Source organism: Neoarius graeffei, chromosome 3 (assembly GCF_027579695.1).
Source record: "Neoarius graeffei isolate fNeoGra1 chromosome 3, fNeoGra1.pri, whole genome shotgun sequence".
NCBI lineage: Eukaryota > Metazoa > Chordata > Actinopteri > Siluriformes > Ariidae > Neoarius > Neoarius graeffei.
In genome coordinates this window covers 34073443-34093521 of record NC_083571.1, presented here as the reverse complement: position 1 = coordinate 34093521, position 20079 = coordinate 34073443, and the positions used below count along the sequence as shown (strand labels likewise).

At 40.4% G+C, this 20079-nt stretch overlaps 2 protein-coding genes and 1 pseudogene across 2 annotated transcripts in view; 1 reads left to right on the top strand and 2 right to left on the bottom strand.

The window, feature by feature from the left end:
* The window catches only part of acsl1a (acyl-CoA synthetase long chain family member 1a), a 28022-nt gene extending 21936 nt beyond the window's left edge, over positions 1–6086 (bottom strand). Inside the window, exon 1 of the mRNA XM_060916733.1 lies at positions 6009–6086. The gene's annotated coding sequence lies outside the window, so the exon portion shown is untranslated. The remainder of the gene's footprint in view (positions 1–6008) is intronic.
* Positions 1–20079, bottom strand: part of LOC132882540 (C-type lectin domain family 4 member F-like) — a 162367-nt pseudogene that overhangs the window by 87718 nt on the left and 54570 nt on the right.
* Positions 14098–18067, top strand: helt (helt bHLH transcription factor). The gene is made up of 4 exons (XM_060916737.1): positions 14098–14139; positions 16417–16521; positions 16856–16952; positions 17655–18067. The coding sequence occupies exons 1-4, from the start codon at positions 14110–14112 to the stop codon at positions 18065–18067; spliced, it is 645 nt and encodes a 214-aa protein (XP_060772720.1). The 5' UTR covers positions 14098–14109.

Below are 20079 nucleotides of genomic sequence, written 5' to 3'. Positions count from 1 at the left end.
TAAATATACAATATTTAATATAATATGAAAAAAAAATGTTTTTAGTGAGTCCCTGTGGATAAAACTCGAAAGCATGATAAATATATTCTAAAATGTATGTCATGTATTTAAAAAAAAAAAAAAGGAACATAAACTTCATAAGTCACTGTTTTTGGAGACTGTACAGTCAAATAGACACAAAAGTGTGTATCCATTTCCTCTTCTCCGTGTATGAATACTGTTAATATCTTCCAAGCCCTTCATTGTCCTCTCTCTCAGCACTTCCCCCCACAGTATTTTTGCCTCAATCACTTCCTTTACACTCCAAAGTATTGGAGTTTCTTTTGTGAATAGCTAGTCTTTAGGAACAGAATACTTTTTATCATGAAAATCTGACACTTTCACGATACCTAAAAAAGGAAATCTGTCCAAGTGTCCCCAAGGTACTCATTTCTGATTGGTTAACTGAACATCAACATCACATCACCATCATTATGGTAGAATTTTATACAGTTAAAATATATAGAGCACACTCTGGGCTTGACACGCATTACATTCTACAGTTACATGACCATGTTATTAACCATTTAAAAGAGCTCCTCAGTAGCTTTCAAATGACATCAGCTCTATGCTGCTATAATCTACAGTGCCTGAGAAAGAGGTTACAGAAGGTGGTCAGTTTAGCCCACTTTGGAGCTCTATTTCAGGTTAAAATGACGCGTCAGATGTTGCTACAAAGTTCACTATGCTCACGCATTTTCCCCCAGAGTCAGAGATTTTGTTCATTCAATCAATTTTTGGGGGCGAATTTATATATTTATTTATAAGATATAGGGACCCTATAGTACATTTTCACTTCAGTGTTAAAGGAACAGTCCACGGTACTTCCATAATGAAATACGCTCTTATCCGAATTGAGACGAGCTGCTCCGTACCTCTCCGAGCTTTGCGCAACCTCCCAGTCAGTCAGACGCAGTCAGACGTGCTGTCACTCCTGTTAGCAATGTAGCTAGGCTCAGCATGGCCAGTGGTATTTTTTGGGGCTGTAGTTAGATGCGACCAAACTCTTCCACATTTTTCCTGTTTACATAGGTTTATATGACCAGTGACATGAAACAAGTTCAGTTACACAAATTGAAACGTAGTGATTTTCTATGCTATGGAAAGTCTGCACTATAATGACAGGCGTACTAACACCTTCTGCGTGCTTCAACAGCGCATTGATACGGAGCTCAGATATCAATGCGCTGTCAAAGCGCGCAGAAGGTGTTAGTACGCCTGTCATTATAGTGCGGACTTTCCATAGCATAGAAAATCGCTACGTTTCAATTTGTGTAACTGAACTTGTTTCATATCACTGGTCATATAAACCTATGTAAACAGGAAAAACGTGGAAGAGTTTGGTCGCATCTAACTACAGCCCCAAAAAATACCATTGGCCATACTGAGCCTAGTTACATTGCTAACAGGAGTGACAGCGCGTCTCACTGCGTCTGACTGACTGAGAGGTCGCGCAAAGCTCGGAGAGGTACGGAGCAGCTCGTCTCAATTCAGATAAGAGCATATTTCATTATGGAAGTACGGTGGACTGTTCCTTTAAACCACTGTTCATATAATTTTTAAGTTAGTTTTATACAGATAAAATGTATATTATTTTGCATTGATTATGATTTAGAAATAAAAAGGAACCTCTTCAAACAATTTTTCTTCATTCAAATTTGGTTCAAAATATTTTGAGAACTGAATCGAATTATCAAGCCAGTATTGAGAATTAAATTGAATCGTAACAGGAGTGTATTGCGACATCCCTAGTAAATAAGTAAAGCAGGTTAGTAAGGTAGATAACGATGACTGAAAAATGGATGAAGTGTATCATAATTGGCTGAAAAGACAAACAAAATGGGCAAAAAAGAAAAAGATGAGGTAAAGCTTCGATAAAAAGTTAACTAAAATAAGCAACGTGTATAAATAATACTGTATAAAAAGGATAAAATGGAAAAAAAATGAAAATGGGTAGTAAATGGATTAAAACGGGTCAAACCTGATCAAAGCAGGAACTTAAAGAGCAACACTTTAATGAAGCCTTTCCGTAGTCTATAGCCTCGTCAACAAACTATGACCTCATTTTCATGTTATTCTTACTCTAATGCACAGAGTAGACCAGATAGACCTGAAGTTCTTGTCAGGACTTGATGTATAAGAGTCCCGTCTGGGCTAAAAGGGAAAAAAAAATGCGCCAAAAGGGCAAACAAACCTCAACCAGCTACTCTGCCCAAATACCAGACATTTCTGTGCTGCATCTGGCACTGCAAATGTAACATCCATGAGCTCATATAACACACGTGGGCATAGAAAATGTCCACCAACACACACACAAAATTATATGATGATTAACATTGGCTAATTTAATAAGCAAGCCAACATGACAATCTTCAATAACGAACCACCATGAGTCATTTTCACAAGGCTTGTTATCAAAGTACAAACTGAACATAGACAAACATTTGACTGAAAGAGCATCTCTTGCAGACCATTTGGACTGTGTGAATGCTGAAGACAGATGTGGCTAATCTGATTAAGGGTGCGGACAGTCCCCAGAGAATTTCCTGCTCAGAAGTCCATCATCAGGAGTTCCAGTGTTTCTGGGGACCTGTGCTGGATGACATTCTTGTCAACATCACTTCCACCAAATTCCCACCAAACTACACTCACCAGCCACTTTATTAGGGACATCTGTGCATTCATGTTGCAGCAGCACAGTGTGTGAAGTTATACAGATCCACCTCAGTTTCCTGTTCCTGGTTGATGGGAGTGGAACCTGACGTGATGGTCTGCTCTTGGAGCTCATCCACCTCGTGTTGAGATGCTTTTCTGCTCAGCATGGTTGTAAAGAGTGGTTACACGAGTTACTGTAGACTTCCTGTTAGCTCGAGCTAGTCTGGCTGTTCTCTTCTGACCTCTCATGTCATGTTTTTTGTTTTCGCACCATTCTGCGTCAACTCTAGAGACGTGTGTGTGTGTGAGAGAAGATCCTAGGACGTTTTATGAAATGCCATGGTCAAAGCAACTAAGAGTCCCCCCTACATTCTGATGTTTGATGTGAACATTAACTAATATGATTTTATGCAGTGTGCTGCCAACACCTGATTGGCAGATCCTAATAAAGTGGCCAGTGAATGTATAATATAATATAATATATTTACTCTGCTTTGTAGCCTTTGTTCTGTTTTTTGGGTAAAGTTAACGTAACATCAATAATTTGAGAACCTAAAGGTCAATAGTCACCTAGCATGTATTACTTTATTGACACAAATGCACACAAAGCTACAAAAAGGAAAATAGTTTTCAGTGCTTCAGTCTGATCCGATTCTTAAATATCAGCTGCATTTCATCCAGTCCCTTCATCCCAAACCTCAAACCACTTTGACAAAATTCCAGACATTCCTGAGTGCATCTGGTTATAACATTCAACAGGGTTGAGGTCTTAAACTATAACATGCTTCTTGCAGTATGGAAGACAAAGTAGCTGAGACCTCAGTCATGACTCGTCTTCAGTGTAAAAGCACTTTTGTTTGAGGTTAAACACCAACGCATGTTTCTGTTGTTCTAAATGCATCTACCCCCAGTACAAAAAGTCCTTCCCGGACCATTCATGGCACCTTTGGCAGCGCCAATCTCTGTTTCATAGCCCTCGGCCTCTCGCCTATATTACGTAGCTAGGGTTACAGTGGGGGGGCTAGTCCTCTGGTAACCGCAAGAGTTTGACTCCCCACTCGCATCTGTACTGAAGCGTGCCTTGCCAGATGGCAGTAGGCACCATTTTTATGGTGGTCTTTGCTATGACCCGACCGTGAGTAGAACTCACGATCTCCCGATCAAGAGGCGGACATGCTAACCACTAGGCCACCCCCAGTACAGAGGACCCTTTATACATTTGTGCAGTTTTGAGCCATCTTACTGTCCCAGACATCAGAATTCATGTCTACTGGGACATCACTGACTTTTACTTGTATGACACTGTTAAGTCATTTATACAAAGGCACAACGACAATAAAAACGATGCAAAATCTGAGATGTGTTGTTAAATTACGATTTTGTCACAAACATGAGAATTCATCTCTCATTAGTGCTTTGACTGAGATCAAGCTCACAACCTGGGCTACCATCTCCTCCAGATACTACAGTGCTTTCCTCCGAGTATGTTATGCTGTCCTGTGATGAAGCACGAGCAGCAGTTCGTAAAGATGTGTTGGCTTGGCTGGCTTCTCATCTCTGGGAGGAAGCATGCGTTCGCCTTCACCCTCACCGGTTAGTAGCCGTCGTATGCGAATGATGGGGAGGGTTATCGATTATGAGAAATGTTCAAATTCCCAAAAACGTGGTGCACGTACTCAGGCTGGATTTTCTGCTCTCGTTGAGTGTGCTAGATTTCCCCACACACGCACAGTTATTAAATCGTTTTGCATCTGCTTCGTCTTACATAACCTGAATTTTCCACCCGGGTTCAATTCAGGGCTGCAGCTGCTGTTGTGGCGTTTTCCATGCCATGGACTAGAGGACACTTCTTAAAGCCAACAAAACGTCCAATTATTGGAATTGAATGTGACTTGTTTTTCCAGTTGAAGATCAACCAAGCCCAGAGGGTCCAGATAACTACACATGGCTCTAGCACCTGGTTAATTATTATTATTATTATTATTTGTATTATTCCCTGGTGCCCTGGTTCTGTAGTTTCCCCTGTACTACACAGTACAGTCTTTTTCCTGCTCGAACACATTTCAACTCATAGTGCTCCTAATTAGAACATGGACCTAGGGTTGAAACCGTGTGCCCTAGAGTCAGGACTCTTTGAGATAACTGTACTGTAAAGATCTGATCAGTTTACACTTTCAGAAATAAAGGAACCTGTTCCTGGTCACCCTAATAAAACAAAACTATCTACGGTGGTGTAGTGGTTAGCACTATCACCTCACAGCAAGAAGGTTCTGGGTTCGAGCCCAGTGGCCGGCGGGGGCTTTTCTGTGTGGAGTTTGCATGTTCTCCCTGTGTCAGCGTGGGTTTCCCCCATGGTCCAAAGACATGCAGTTAGGTTAGCGTTGGGCTGAAGTGCCCTTGAGCAAGGTACTTAACCCCTGACGCTGTAGTGCGGCTGCCCACTGCTCTGGGTGTGTGTGTGTTCACTGCTTCAGATGGGTTAAATGCAGAGAATGAATCTCACTGTGCTTGAAGTGTGCATGTGACAAATAAAGCTTTCTTTCTTTATCCCATGCGGGGGCAAGCTGGAGCCCTATCCCAGCTGACCAGGGCCGAGACAAGTCGCCAGCTCATCGCAGGGCTGACACAGACACAAACAACCATTCACACTCATGGTCAGTTTAGAGCCACCAATTAACCTAACCTGCATATCTTTGAACTGTGGGAGGAAATCCACACAGAAAGGCCCTCATCGGCTGCTGGGTTCGAACCCAGAACCTTCTTGCTGTGAGGAGACAGTGCTAACCACTACAGCACCTGATAGTACAATCAAGAATGCTTTGCACCAGGGACAGGAACCTGTAGCCTATGTGGTGCACCTTTAGATCCATCAGAGGTTCAATTCCATACCTTTGATTACTTTAATGGTCCACTATATTGTTTTCAGATGAAACACATATGACAAAGGTACTAAGGATGCATCCATGAAGTGCCCATCCCAGAGACAAGGGAAAGTACAGTTTGGTGCCCTTATTTCTAAGAGTGCATGAACAAGTAGTGAATGGTGCAATGCTCCTTTACTGAAATGTAAACTCAAAGTGGGTAACAGCTCAAATCTGACAAATGCAGAACAAGTCCAGAATGTGACCACAATCACTGTAACACATGCTGCACAACTGTCATATTATGCAAGCAACCAACTCCCCTTTAAAACTCCACTTTCATCTCAGATTAAATTATCTTCACAAATGATCAAACAACCTCCTTATCCCGAACATATGCTCATCTCAGATCCAGTTTGTATGACTGCATATAAAATTAAAACCGGAACAAACCTGAAACGCGTGAGTGTTACATGAACACCGCCGCCATCCAGAGACACACAACAGTGCTGTTTATTCTCCTGTCACGCCTATTCACTCACAAACCCCGCCTCCTCCGCTGTGATTGGCTAGTACTCGAGTTCATACTCAAGAGCAGCCCGCTGATTGGACCCGCGTTCCAAATCTTTAGCAGTCACCAGCAGTACCAATCGAATCACTTTACTGATTCGATTCTTTTGAAATACTCGAGCTTGAAGTTCAAATCAGGGTTTCGATTCTTTGGATTCACCACTCCGAGTGCTCATTCGACATATTTTGCCTGACACATATCACATATTCAAGAGATTTTTTTTTTAAAAAAAAGGACATTATCTTTATTTCAACTTTTAATAGCTAAGAAATAAACGATAGTCTAAGATGAATCGAATCGTTTTGTTCAATTAGGATTCGACTCACTGATTTTAACAAACAAACATGGACTATATAAAATATGAACTATCTATTTCAAATAGTGCAAGTATTACATTTAGGATTTTATTGAAGGTGTTCATTCCAAAACACAGCATATGCTTATTTATAATAATTGTAATTGGGCGTATATAATACTGTATGTGCACAATTTGCAGGTCTTGAAATGCTACATTTAGTGAATATTTTTCATGAAAGCATTCCAGATGTAGCAGTGTAATGACCAGAAAGTCGTAATTATGTCATGTAATTAATATAAAAATAAGTTAGTAGAGTATTAGGTTATGGAAGATATTTTAATATTAATAATCAGGCGCAAGAATGAAATAATTCACCTACTTTTTATTTTTGAATGATTTAAAAATATAAAAGATAATAATCCTGCATACATTTTGTTCTGTATTAAATGTTAGCCGATGGAAAATATTAGTCGATTAGGTTGAAACATGACGTTTAAACAGTGTACTAACTCCCTCTAGTGGATAAATACAGCGTTTACAGCCGCTTCGTGAAACCACTCAACCCCTCAGTCACATTCTCTGGCGTAGACCACCAAAACTGATGAAATGGACATTATAATATCGTGAAAAAAATATTAAACAATCAAAAAAATTTTCAAAATTTAAACTAAAACAGTATTAGCTCTGAATTAAGAAATATTGAAAACCTGGAGCATCTCTGCACTGTGCATTGTGGATTGCTATGATGGTTAATGTTATGATTATAACGTATGACTTTATTTCTGAATTTATTTATTTATTGTATCTCCTATATAAATAAATAAGGCTGCTATGGAAACAGGACAGAATTCCATTTGGGAGACACAGTGTTTTTGGCCTTGAGGTCACCACAGGTCAGTGTGTCTCACATAATAATAATAATAATAATAATAATAAATTTATTATTATTATTATTGTTGTTGTTTACATAATATCATTATGTATTTACTATTTACCCCTATTTTTGCCATTTGATTCTTGCCGGACCACAATGGAAATAAGTTTTATATACTTTCTTGTGTTATCCGTGTATCTTAATGTACACTATATTTATGTATTTTGTGCATTATTTTACAAAATAAAAATCAATCAATCAAAAATTATATAAAATGACATAATGATATAAAAGTGATATAATAATTTTAGATCACGTTTTTAAATTTTTATTTATTTATTTGGCTCATCGCGGTATGTAATTCTATTTATGTACTATGGGTAAATATACGTGTGAAATAGATAAATAAAAACGCCTATCATATATATATATATATATATATATATATATATATATATATATAAACAAATGATTAGAACAGGATAAAGCGGCTAGAGATAATGAGATGAGATGATTAGTAAATCCAAATGAATGGATTTCTGTCATAAAATATTTTTCTTGAAGAAATGTATTTATTTATTTATTTATTTATTGAATTCATTCATTTAGAACGCTGAGGTTGTTATTCTCCACACGGGGGCGCTCTAACATTAAACACTATCTAAAATTTAACCGCGTTAAAATATAAGGCAAAAGAATGTATTAAGGTAACAAATACAACGTGGCTGATTAACAAATAAACAAACCTATATACGTAACATAAATGAAAATATTAATCATTTAAACATTAGAAATCCTCACAGAAAAGCACAACCCGTTCTGTGCTAGCCTAAACACTAACTCGCAAATTCGAATTGTGTGTGATGCAGATCTCGCGTTCTGATTGGCGCTTGAAAAACACCATGGAAACGGATCATTCCACTGAGGAAAAGAAAGGGGGGGGGGAGCAGGAAGTGCACTGAAGCATGTTTTCATGATGGAAAACAACCTGTATTCGTTCATACTACCGATCAATTTATGTTATAAAGATTATAATTGTATCAAAAGGATTACAATTTTTAGTTATTCTTGTTTTTAGTCACTAAACCTGGAAGAGTGAATGGACCAGGCGAAATGAGAGTAATCATTTATTCCAGTGCACTGATGATGCTTCTAATGTCATTTAGCTCATTTTTCAAATTTGTTTCCTTCATTATCATTAAAAATATCATTTAAAGTATTCAAATTTCTTTGCGAATTAAAAACCAAAAAAAATCTTAAAAATTAAAAATCTTGTTTTAGGAGAAACCAAGTGTAAATAATCAAGTTATAATAATAATAATAATCATCATCATAATCATCATCATCATTTACACAATGATGGATTTTTAGAAGAACAGAGAAGATAAACTGTCACAAATAGTTTGATTTAGTTATGATGCTCTGGACATACTTGCAGCATAATAGTCTAAATAATAAGCCTTAAGTCTTATCTGTCCCTGACATGACCACAAAATTATAATAATTAGGTTAATTAAGTGCACCATAAGCCAGACTATTTACACACATTATACACGTCTGTTTTTGGACCTTGATTATATATATACACTGTATATATATAAAATACAGTAATAAAGTAAAACGCGGGGCGGCACGGTGGTGTAGTGGTTAGCGCTGTCGCCTCACAGCAAGAAGGTCCTGGGTTCGAGCCCCGGGGCCGGCGAGGGCCCTTCTGTGCGGAGTTTGCATGTTCTCCCCGTGTCCGCGTGGGTTTCCTCCGGGTGCTCCGGTTTTCCCCACAGTCCAAAGACATGCAGGTTAGGTTAACTGGTGACTCTAAATTGACTGTAGGTGTGAATGTGAGTGTGAATGGTTGTCTGTGTCTATGTGTCAGCCCTGTGATGACCTGGCGACTTGTCCAGGGTGTACCCTGCCTTTCGCCCATAGTCAGCTGGGATAGGCTCCAGCTTGCCTGCGACCCTGTAGAACAGGATAAAGCGGCTAGAGATAATGAGATGAGATGAAAGTAAAACGTGCATCTGGACTGCGCTGGTTTCTACACGCATGCGCTGAGAGGTTTTTACGCACTGCATTTTTGTGCCCGAAAACGTGACCAAGGCTCATTATTTTATTCAGATCTCTGCATGAGATCCATTTACAGCACTTTGTGATCACTATTTGTGAATGAATTACACAAAGTACCCTAACCAAGTGTATAATCATGTTCATAGGGTTGGAGTATGACTGAGATCTGGGGTGAAATGAATGGGCTTATTTTTCCACACAGACAAAATATAATAAATAAACAAACAAATAAATAAACAAACAAATAAATACAATTCCTTGCTCCGAAAACACACTTTATAACCAGGAAACACACAGACGTTTGAATCACTATTCACAAATTATAGGTTACAAGTTTTAACAGGTTCATAAAAAGTAGGTAATAACAGACTAAGCATTAGATGCGCGAGCGTCTTGGACATGTTAAAGTCACTATCCATAAAGAAACAAGACAAATTATTTTGCAAATCTTTAAAACAGACATGCATTTAACAACTGTTGTGTTTAATTACAGCGAGAACTTTTTAATACTAATAATAACTAAATAAATGAAGTGTATGGAGCTCAAAATGATTAAAAAAAAAAGTTAAACAAAATGAATTTTGTTTCATGCATGTGTAATCTCAGTCTCAAATTATAGACCGAGCTTTAAAATTCACTCACAAGATTACTGTGCATGAGATCGTATTAAGAAGTTTGTGCGTTTTGCTTTGTGACATTAAAAAAAAAAAAAGTCCAAAAAGTTTCAAAACCAACACAAAGGTTCTGCGCCTTGGAACGTTTATTTATGTTTGGTGCTTGAAAATAATCCAACAATCAAACTAATGGGATTTTCTGCTTTTAGTCTACTTCACTGGTGCCTCTCTCTCTCTCTCTCTCTCTCTCTCTCTCCATCGTGGTGGCACTGAGGCTGTCCAAATACACTACCGTTCAAAAGTTTGGGGTCACTTTGAAATGTCCTTATTTTTGAAAGAAAAGCACTGTTCTTTTCAATGAAGATCACTTTCAACTAATCAGAAATGCACTCTATACATTGCTAATGTGGTAAATGACTATTCTAGCTGCAAATGTCTGGTTTTTGGTGCAATATCTCCATAGGTGTATAGAGGCCCATTTCCAGCAACTCTCACTCCAGTGTTCTAATGGTACAATGTGTTTGCTCATTGCCTCAGAAGGCTAATGGATGATTAGAAAACCCTTGTACAATCATGTTAGCACAGCTGAAAACAGTTGAGCTCTTTAGAGAAGCTATAAAACTGACCTTCCTTTGAGCAGATTGAGTTTCTGGAGCATCACATTTGTGGGGTCGATTAAATGCTCAAAATGGCCAGAAAAAAATGTCTTGACTATATTTTCTATTCATTTTACAACTTATGGTGGTAAATAAAAGTGTGACTTTTCATGGAAAAACACAAAATTGTCTGGGTGACCCCAAACTTTTGAACGGTAGTGTAGCTTTTATTCTTTTAAAAATCTTTTTATTTCTTCTTTTTTTTTCCTGCACCATCCCCCATTTTAATGGTTCGTAGACCGAAACGGTGTGATATTTTGAAACACACAATAAAAACACACCCAACTCAGTGTTTAGGAGATTAAACCAGCAACAGACGAGCAGAAACGCGCTTTGGAGGGCGCGCGCGGCGGTGAGCACAATAAACCCCTGGTGTTTAACCCCAGTGTGAAAATATGGCTGGAGAAAAACAAACAGCCGATTGTTGTATGAAATGTATTCAAGTATAAAATAATGCCCTTTGTCGGACACGAACTTGGGCAACATGGTGACACAGGGGGGAAAAAAGAGAGAGAAGTCCTTTTGTGCGCTTTTGCGCGCTGTAGCCAAAGACCCCCTTCTGGACGCGACTGTTGTTTTTTTCTCTCTCTCGCTTCTTTTTTCTTTCTAATGACATTTACCGGATCAAAACATGGTGTTAATTCGATCAGAAAGCTTCACCCTTAGCAAACAATACCCGAATGAGTCCTTCCCAAGTTGGTTAAGTTGAGCGAAATTAGGGCAAATGAATAGGGGCGCGCAGGTGATGGAGGATCAGGGGGCCAGCTGCGTTCCGTCATTCTTCTTCTTTCTCGCTCTCTTCTTTTTATTAAAATTTACACCCAGTGCAACCATTCATTCCGCTCAATAGACATTTTCTTATAGGATAATAGGATACAAATTGAGCCGTCCAGAGGTGGTGGGTGGAAAGAAAAAAACCCATCATCATCATTGCTGTGGCGCAGAGCGCACAAAAAGAAGAAAAAAAAAACCCAGCGTGCCCGGAGTGTGTGCATGCATGTGTGTGTGTGTGTGTGTGTGTGTGTATGTGTCTGGAGGCTATACCAGGCCCAAGAGGTCCCACACACACACCTGCCGAGGCTTGGGAGTGTAAAACACACGCTTTGGGTGAAAGATCTCCGTGTCACCGAGTCGTGTGAACACAGCAGAGGGAGGAGGAAGAGGAGGAGGAGGAGGAGGGGAAAAAGCGTCTACTGTCCAACACGGCGGAACAGCCTATTATAGGCTTTGCTTAATTACTTCAATGACAGCAGACAGGCTTAAAAAGAAAAAGAAAAAAAAGCCTAAACCGCGCGCAAACTGCGCCAAAAGGGCTTGTGTCTCGTGTCTCCTCCACGCGCGCGCGTCCAGATAAGCAGTGATATTAAAAGTGAAACAAGATCCAAGTGTCCAAACCACGGCATGTCCACGTCACAGTGCGAGCGAGGTCTAGTGTTCCTGAAATCCTACAAATGCAATGGCGCCTTAAAGTGTACCTTTCCTGGTAGCCAGCTTTGTTTTGTGCACCTTTCCGTAAAGGTTTGAGACTTGAGCATACTACTCCAGTGAACATTAGGTCTAGTTTAGGACCCCTTTTTTTGTCAGAGTGTACAATCTAACAACATTCAGTTTATATCATTTCAACTAAAGTGGGTTCCAAGAATTTGTGTGTGTGTGTGAGATACACACACTTCTACTTTTCCTAGTGGTAGACACCATCACATCTTTTGTAAATATGCTACTGTATAGGGTCCTTTTATAGCTACTAAGGTAAGAATTTTGAAGGTCTTTGTACCACCATCATCAATGACATGGAAAGTTTAGTACTGAAAGTATAGTGGCTCAGAGGACCAAACAAGGGGTGCCAATATCCCCCCCCCCCAAAAAAAAACACTATATACACAAGTTCAGTTTTGCAGCAACATGCATTCAACAATTCTCACAGAAATAAAGGCACCAGTTTGATGATGATGCACTAAGCGTGCATGCATTTGCATCTTTAGTATGCATCAATAAACCTTTAGAAATAATTTAGGGTATATAACGTGTCATTAAAGGGCACTAATGCACCTTTTAAGCTTTATTATTATTATTAAAGATGGGGGCGGCACGGTGGTGTAGTGGTTAGCGCTGTCGCCTCACAGCAAGAAGGTCCAGGTTCGAGCCCCGTGGCTGGCGAGGGCCTTTCTGTGTGGAGTTTGCATGTTCTCCCCGTGTCCGCATGGGTTTCCTCCGGGTGCTCTGGTTTCCCCCACAGTCCAAAGACATGCAGGTTAGGTTAACTGGTGACTCTAAATTGACTGTAGGTGTGAATGTAAGTGTGAATGGTTGTCTGTGTCTATGTGTCAGCCCTGTGATGACCTGGCGACTTGTCCAGGGTGTACCCCGCCTTTCGCCCGTAGTCAGCTGGGATAGGCTCCAGCTTGCCTGCGACCCTGTAGAACAGGATAAAGCGGCTAGAGATAATGAGATTATTAAAGATAGACCAGATGTTTAGTTCCGAGAGTGTGCAATTCAGAGCATTTTTTAACATAGTTACTGGGCCAGATTTGGTCTCCTAGTCAATGCCAAACCAGCTTCAAATTTGGAGACCAAATTTTAAACCAAGTTATGTCTTATCATTTGGTTCAATCAGTTGCAATTAATTAACCAAGTACCATGTAAGTATACATTTAACAAGGAAAACTTGGCACTGCATTAACTATGTTGATATTATGCTGGCTGAAACGAGGATTCGTAATGCGGCAATTTGCATCACAGAATATACCGCAGCGGTGCAGCCGCGTGGACTCTGGGGCCTGTGATTGTATTGCCCAGACCAGTTGGTCTCCGAGTGGAAAATCCTTAAAAAATGCTAGCATTAGATTTTAGACCAGTGTCTAAATGCACTTTGTAAGGGTATAAAGAAGAGTAGGGAGTAGGGCGCCATTTTGGCCTCGATGGCACCAAAAGTGCGCTCCGATTGAAACGTGTACCAAGTGCTCACGTGCTTGTGCACGACGCAAAGCTCGGAGTAAAAACAGAGTGTTCTGTCTGGAGCACGAGCCCACATCCGGAACCCGACCGGAAGACAAACAGAAAGCGGGTTTCAGTCGCGCGCACTGACTGCGGCTGCGGTCTCCTCTCCGCGCGCACTTGGGTTAATCACGTGTCCATGAGACAGCCACGTGGATTAACAAAACATCACTTGCCCCCCTTTCCTCACTCTCTCGAGCCCAAGGTTTCAGGCACACACACACTTTTTTTTCTTTAAATGGTAGCGAGCACATTAACAAAAAAAAAAAAAAACTTTCTCGCCTCTAATCCCTGAGGGATCATTTGGCAGGCCGTGCACGCGCACAATCCGCTTTATAAAGGGACTGGAGTGGGATACACACCTCACTCCCAGTCCCACTCTGACACAGGAACCTACAGCACTACAGTACACATCAACCTTTCTGGAATTCCCTGGCAGAAGTCCTCAGTAGTCTGATTGCTCTGATTTGCATTTCAAATGAAATGATGGCTTCAAAGATGAAGGACCGAAAGGTAAGCACGAGACGAGGCGCTCCAAATGCGCGCGCGCACAGCACGGAAACTCGGTTTGATCATTTTATGCCCATTTATGGACCAAAAAAAAAAAACTAACCAACCAAGTGGATTGGCGTGAGTGATCTATTTTGTTGGATAACACATGACGACTAAACTCACGATGGCTCTTATTAGGGTCATTTCAAACTTATGCATCTTTCAAGAACAAGGGCTCTGTACGAGATACAATCCAAAGAAGATCTAAGAAAAAAAAAAGAGGAACATTTTTCCGGAATTATTATTTTTTTTAATAAAGTTAAACTGAGCGCCAGTCGGCACGGTGGTGTAGTGGTTAGCGCTGTCGCCTCACAGCAAGAAGATCCGGGTTCGAGCCCTGTGGCCGATGAGGGCCTTTCTGTGCGGAGTTTGCATGTTCTCCCCGTGTCCCCGTGGGTTTCCTCCGGGTGCTCCGGTTTCCCCCACAGTCCAAAGACATGCAGGTTAGGTTAACTGGTGACTCTAAATTGAGCGTAGGTGTGAATGTGAGTGTGAATGGTTGTCTGTGTCTATGTCTCAGCCCTGTGATGACCTGGCGACTTGTCCAGGGTGTACCCCGCCTTTCGCCCGTAGTCAGCTGGGATAGGCTCCAGCTTGCCTGCGACCCTGTAGAACAGGATAAAACGGCTAGAGATAATGAGATAAGATGAGATGAGATGAGATGAGATGAGCGCCAGTGTGCAGGGTTGCGTCCCAAAGCGCGCTCTTGTGTCCTAACCAGCGCGTGCATGGAGCCTAATTCATTGCATTAAGAGTTTTTCTTTACTTGCCACTTTTGATGACACGTTCGAAAATGTGCACGTTTGTTTGTTTGTTTGTTTGTTTGTTTGCTCAGAAATGAAACCAGCGCGTGACCGTAAAGACCATAGACACGCACGCGCAATTCGGCGCCTGTTGCTTGGCGTGCTGTTCGTCCAGAACGAGATTAATCAATAAATATATATATAAATATAGAACAATCCGTGCAAATTAAAATAGAAATAAGAACGTTAACCAAGCTTTTCTTTCTAAATTTATATTTTAATTTCATCTCATCTTTTTTATTTATTTATTTATTTTTTAAAGAAAATCTGTGTCTGCCTTCAATAATGACTAAAAGTCTGTGCAAATTAATGTTATTTTAGTTTAAAAGTGCAGGTTTGGCCTGTGTGCTGAGTGTGCAATGGTTCCCTGTTGACTTACTGGTAATAGAAAAGCTCTATAAACCAGTGAGTACGCTCCGAGCTCATCTCATCTCATCTCATCTCATCTCATCTCATCTCATTATCTGTAGCCGTTTTATCCTGTTCTACAGGGTCGCAGGCAAGCTGGAGCCTATCCCAGCTGACTACGGGAGAAAGGCGGGGTACACCCTGGACAAGTCGCCAGGTCATCACAGGGCTGACACATAGACACAGACAACCATTCACATTCACGGTCAATTTAGAGTCACCAGTTAACCTAACCTGCATGTCTTTGGACTGTGGGGGAAACCGGAGCACCCGGAGGAAACCCACGCGGACATGGGGAGAACATGCAAACTCTGCACAGAGAGGCCCTCGCCGGCCACGGGGCTCGAACCCAGACCTTCTTGCTGTGAGGCGACAGCGCTAACCACTACACCACCGTGCCGCCACACTCTGAGCTATTTATGGATATAATGTTGAATATTATTAAGAGACAAACACAATCATTAACCTGGCATTGTGTGAAAGTCCATCCATCCATCCATCCATCCATCCATCCATCCATCCATCCATCCATCCATCCATTATCTGTAGCCGCTTATCCTGTACAGGGTCACAGGTAAGCTGGAGCCTATCCCAGCTGACTATGGGCGAGAGGCGGGGTACACCCTGGACAAGTCACCAGCTCATCGCAGGGCTTGTGTGAAAGTCAGTTTTAAATATTTGGTTCAGTAACACACAAAAAAAACACACATTAAGAGTTATGCTACTTTATGGAAAATGTGATTGTCATTACATAGGAGTGATATTTTTGTAGAAAAAAAATCAGTAAGCACTTGGTGATCTTAATGACATAAGGATAATTTTTGATGCAGAAACTAAAAAAAAATGATGCAAAGCTCATCATTAATGACTTGGGAAACATGGTTGTTTTGGTCTTACTTCAAAAGCAGTCCAGCAATTTAACAGTACTGTTTGTGACTATAGCGTATCACAACAAAAGATTAACAATCAAGCTTTGAGTTTGCAGTAGCTGATTTTTTTTCCCACTATGCTACCAATCTTCCTTCAGAGAACACCAGTCTCACACAAGGTGATCGAGAAGAGGAGGAGAGATCGCATCAACCGCTGTCTGAATGAACTCGGCAAAACCGTCCCCATGGCCCTGGCCAAACAGGTAAAACACACTCACTGCACATGATTAAGACAAAAAGCTCTGGGTGAAAAAAAATCTTTGCTGCGTTTAGTGCTGCGTTAGTCTTTTTTTAAATCATCCATCCATCCATTGGTGAAGGAGTCTAATTACTAAAAATGATTACGATTAAAGTATGAAAGTATCCTGGAAGTATTTAGGAGCTATAGTTATGGAATGAATTGAAATTTAAATCTATAACATAAAGTTAATTTAACCTTGAGAGAGAATCTGGTTTTAACTTAGACACCAAATGTTGACATTTTTGCTTGTCCATGTCTTTAACAAGCTCTTTATCTTATCTTATCTTATCATGAAGAATTGTGGGAAGTTGGAGAAGGCAGAAATTTTAGAGATGACTGTACAATATCTGCGTGCTCTCCACTCAGCTGACTTTCCCCGTGGGAGAGAAAAAGGTACGTCACTGGACAAGTCCTCATGCTCGTCATTTCTCAGCTGTACTTTTTTTTTTCCTTTGCTTCAATGAAGACAATTGTGACCCAGATGGCTCCATTTGATAATGTGAAAGTCATACTAATAGGGATGGGTGATATGACTGATACAAAGGCAAGAATTGAAATTACTCAACTCAGTGCAACAGCCATAAATCGATTATTATCAAAAAATAATTACCAGTAGGCCTAGATTTAATAACAAAGTTATCGACTGGAGGATACTGAATTGAACCGGAATATATTCTGTTACTGAAATGTTAAAATCGTGTCCTATGGCTATGTCTGGAAAACTGATCTTTAAACCACTATAGTATGTGCAACGTTTTTAAAGCACAAGTAAGGAAACAGAATTTGCTGGCAAAAATAATACAACATGTATTATTATATTTAAAAAAAGGTTTTAAAAGTTTAAGAATTGTTCTTAAGATATTTATATTAGGCATATTACAGCGTACAGAATGGCATGTATGATTTTTTTTTTTTACCATATGTCAATACAAGGTTCTCTGGATGGTTAATGGTTCTAGATTTCAAAAGGGGTTTGACTTGGAACATTTTCTGTTCTTGGCTTGAAGAACTTTTAAATGTTCTCCACAAGCAACCAGCAATTAACTGCTTTCAACAATCAATTAAATCACTCTTTTGTTGCAATCGTGCCTGCAGGAGAGCTCCTGAGTGAGTTCGCCAACTACTTCCACTACGGCTACCACGAGTGCATGAAGAACCTGGTGCACTACCTGACCACGGTGGAGCGCACAGAGACCAAAGACAACAAGTACGCACGCATCCTGGCCTTCCTGCAGTCCAAAGTGGTTTCAGAGCCCGTGTTCGGCTCACGCTACGAGTCTGCTTTTACCTCGCCCGAGCCTGTAGACTTCCTGTGTCAGCTGCGTTCTCCACCGGAGTGCCATCAGAACCCAAGTGAACCAGTCTTCCAACAGAGTCACAGCGGGCATTTATCCTGGCACGGCTCGGCACTTGCCTACCCTCAGCAGCACGGACTGGACCATCACCATTACATGAACTTCATGAGCCACTCACACAGCTTGCACACAACGCCACACATTGCTTTGTAGACTGATTGTTTGTTGGTTTTGTTGTTTGTGTTTAATTTATATGTGCAAATTTCAAACGAGAATCTAGATATTCAAATTTAATAAACATGATTTTGTAAAAAAAAAAAAACCTCTGATTTTGGGCAACCGAAGAACATCAGAGTGTTAAATTTTGATACCAATTTGATGTCACCTACACTCACTGGCCACTTTAATAGGAACTTGTTCTTGATTCTAAGATTCCTGTTCTTGGCTGCAGGAGTGGAACCCAATGTGGTCTTCTGCTGTTGCATGCTAAGATGCTTTTCTGCTCACCACGGTTGTAAAGAGTTACTATAAGTTACTATAGCCTTCCTGGCAGCTCGAATCAATCTGGCAATTTTCCTCTGACCTCTCTTATCAACAAGGCATTTGTTTCCACCCACAGAACTGTCACTCACTCAATGTTTTTTGTTTTTCGCACCATTCAGTGTAAACTCTAGAAACTGTTGTGTGTGAAAAACCCAGGAGATCAGCAGTTTCTGAAATATTCAAGCCAGTCCATCTGGCACCAACACCCACGCCACAGTGAAAGTCACACTTAAAACAGCAGGTGGATGGGTGTTCCTAATAAAGTGGCCAGTGAATGTATATTTATGTAAACAATTTTACCTAAAAGTAGCTCATCGGAGGGTGGCACGGTGGTGTAGTGGTTAGCACTGTCACCTCACAGCAAGAAGGTCCTGGGTTCGAGCCCAGCAGCCGGTGAGGGCCTTTCTGTGTGGAGTTTGCATGTTCTGTCCGTGTGGGTTTCCACCGGGTGCTCCAGTTTCCCCCACAGTCCAAAGGTTAGGCTAATTGGTGGCTCTAAATTGACCGTAGGTGTGAATGGTTGTTTGTCTCTATGTGTCAGCCCTGTGATGACCTGGCGACTTGTCCAGGATGTACCCTGCCTCTCGCCCATAGTCAGCTGGGATAGGCTCCAGCTTGCCTGCGACCCTGCAGGACAGGATAAGTGGCTACAGATAATGGATGGATAGCTCATCGGACCAAAAACTATAGCTATAGTGCGAGAGAGTGTTATTTATTTTTCATCTGATTTGTGAAAAAAATGAACAAAACAAATAATTTACTCAAATAAAGGTATGTTTACTTATCCTAACAAGTCCTCTACTAAAAGCTGAACTACAGCTTCAAATTCTTCACTCAAGTTAAAGTAGAAAAGAATAAGCTCAAATTTAGTACAAAACCAAAATTCAAAAAAGAAAAATACATACCCCTAATTTTAATTTCTGTTGGTAAATGTCTCTTTCACTAAGGAGCCTGGGAAAACATTCAATAATGCAAACTAAGAACAAATTTTTCCTAATCTCTCAAAGGCATGATATTAACTCCTGACAATACACACTAGCTGAATGCTAATAGCTAGCTCTCACATTTGACAAATATAAAGTATTTATGAAACTGTATGAAAAGTATAAATTTTTCATAACTTATTTTCTAAAGTCAAGGAAGTAAACGTCCAAATTAAAATATAGATACAGTTAGGTCCATACATATTTGGACACTGACACAAATTTTGTTTTTTTACCTGTTTACTGAAACATATTCAAATTATAGTTATATAATGGACATGGACATAAAGTCCAGACTTTCAGCTTTCATTTGAGGGTATCCACATTAAAATTGGATGAAGGGTTTAGGAGTTTCAGCTCCTTAACATGGGCCATCCTGTTTTTAAAGGGACCAAAAGTAATTGGACAGTTGACTCAAAGGATATTTCATGGGCAGGTGTGGGCAATTCCTTCGTTATGTCATTCTCAATTAAGCAGATAAAAGGCCTGGAGTTGATTTGAGGTGTGGTGCTTGCATTTGGAAGATTTTGCTGTGAAGAAAACATGCGGTCAAAGGAGCTCTCCATGCAGGTGAAACAAGCCATCCTTAAGCTGCGAAAACAGAAAAAAACCATCTGAGAAATTGCTACAATATTAAGAGTGGCAAAATCTACAGTTTGGTACATCCTGAGAAAGAAAGAAAGAAAGCACTGGTGAACT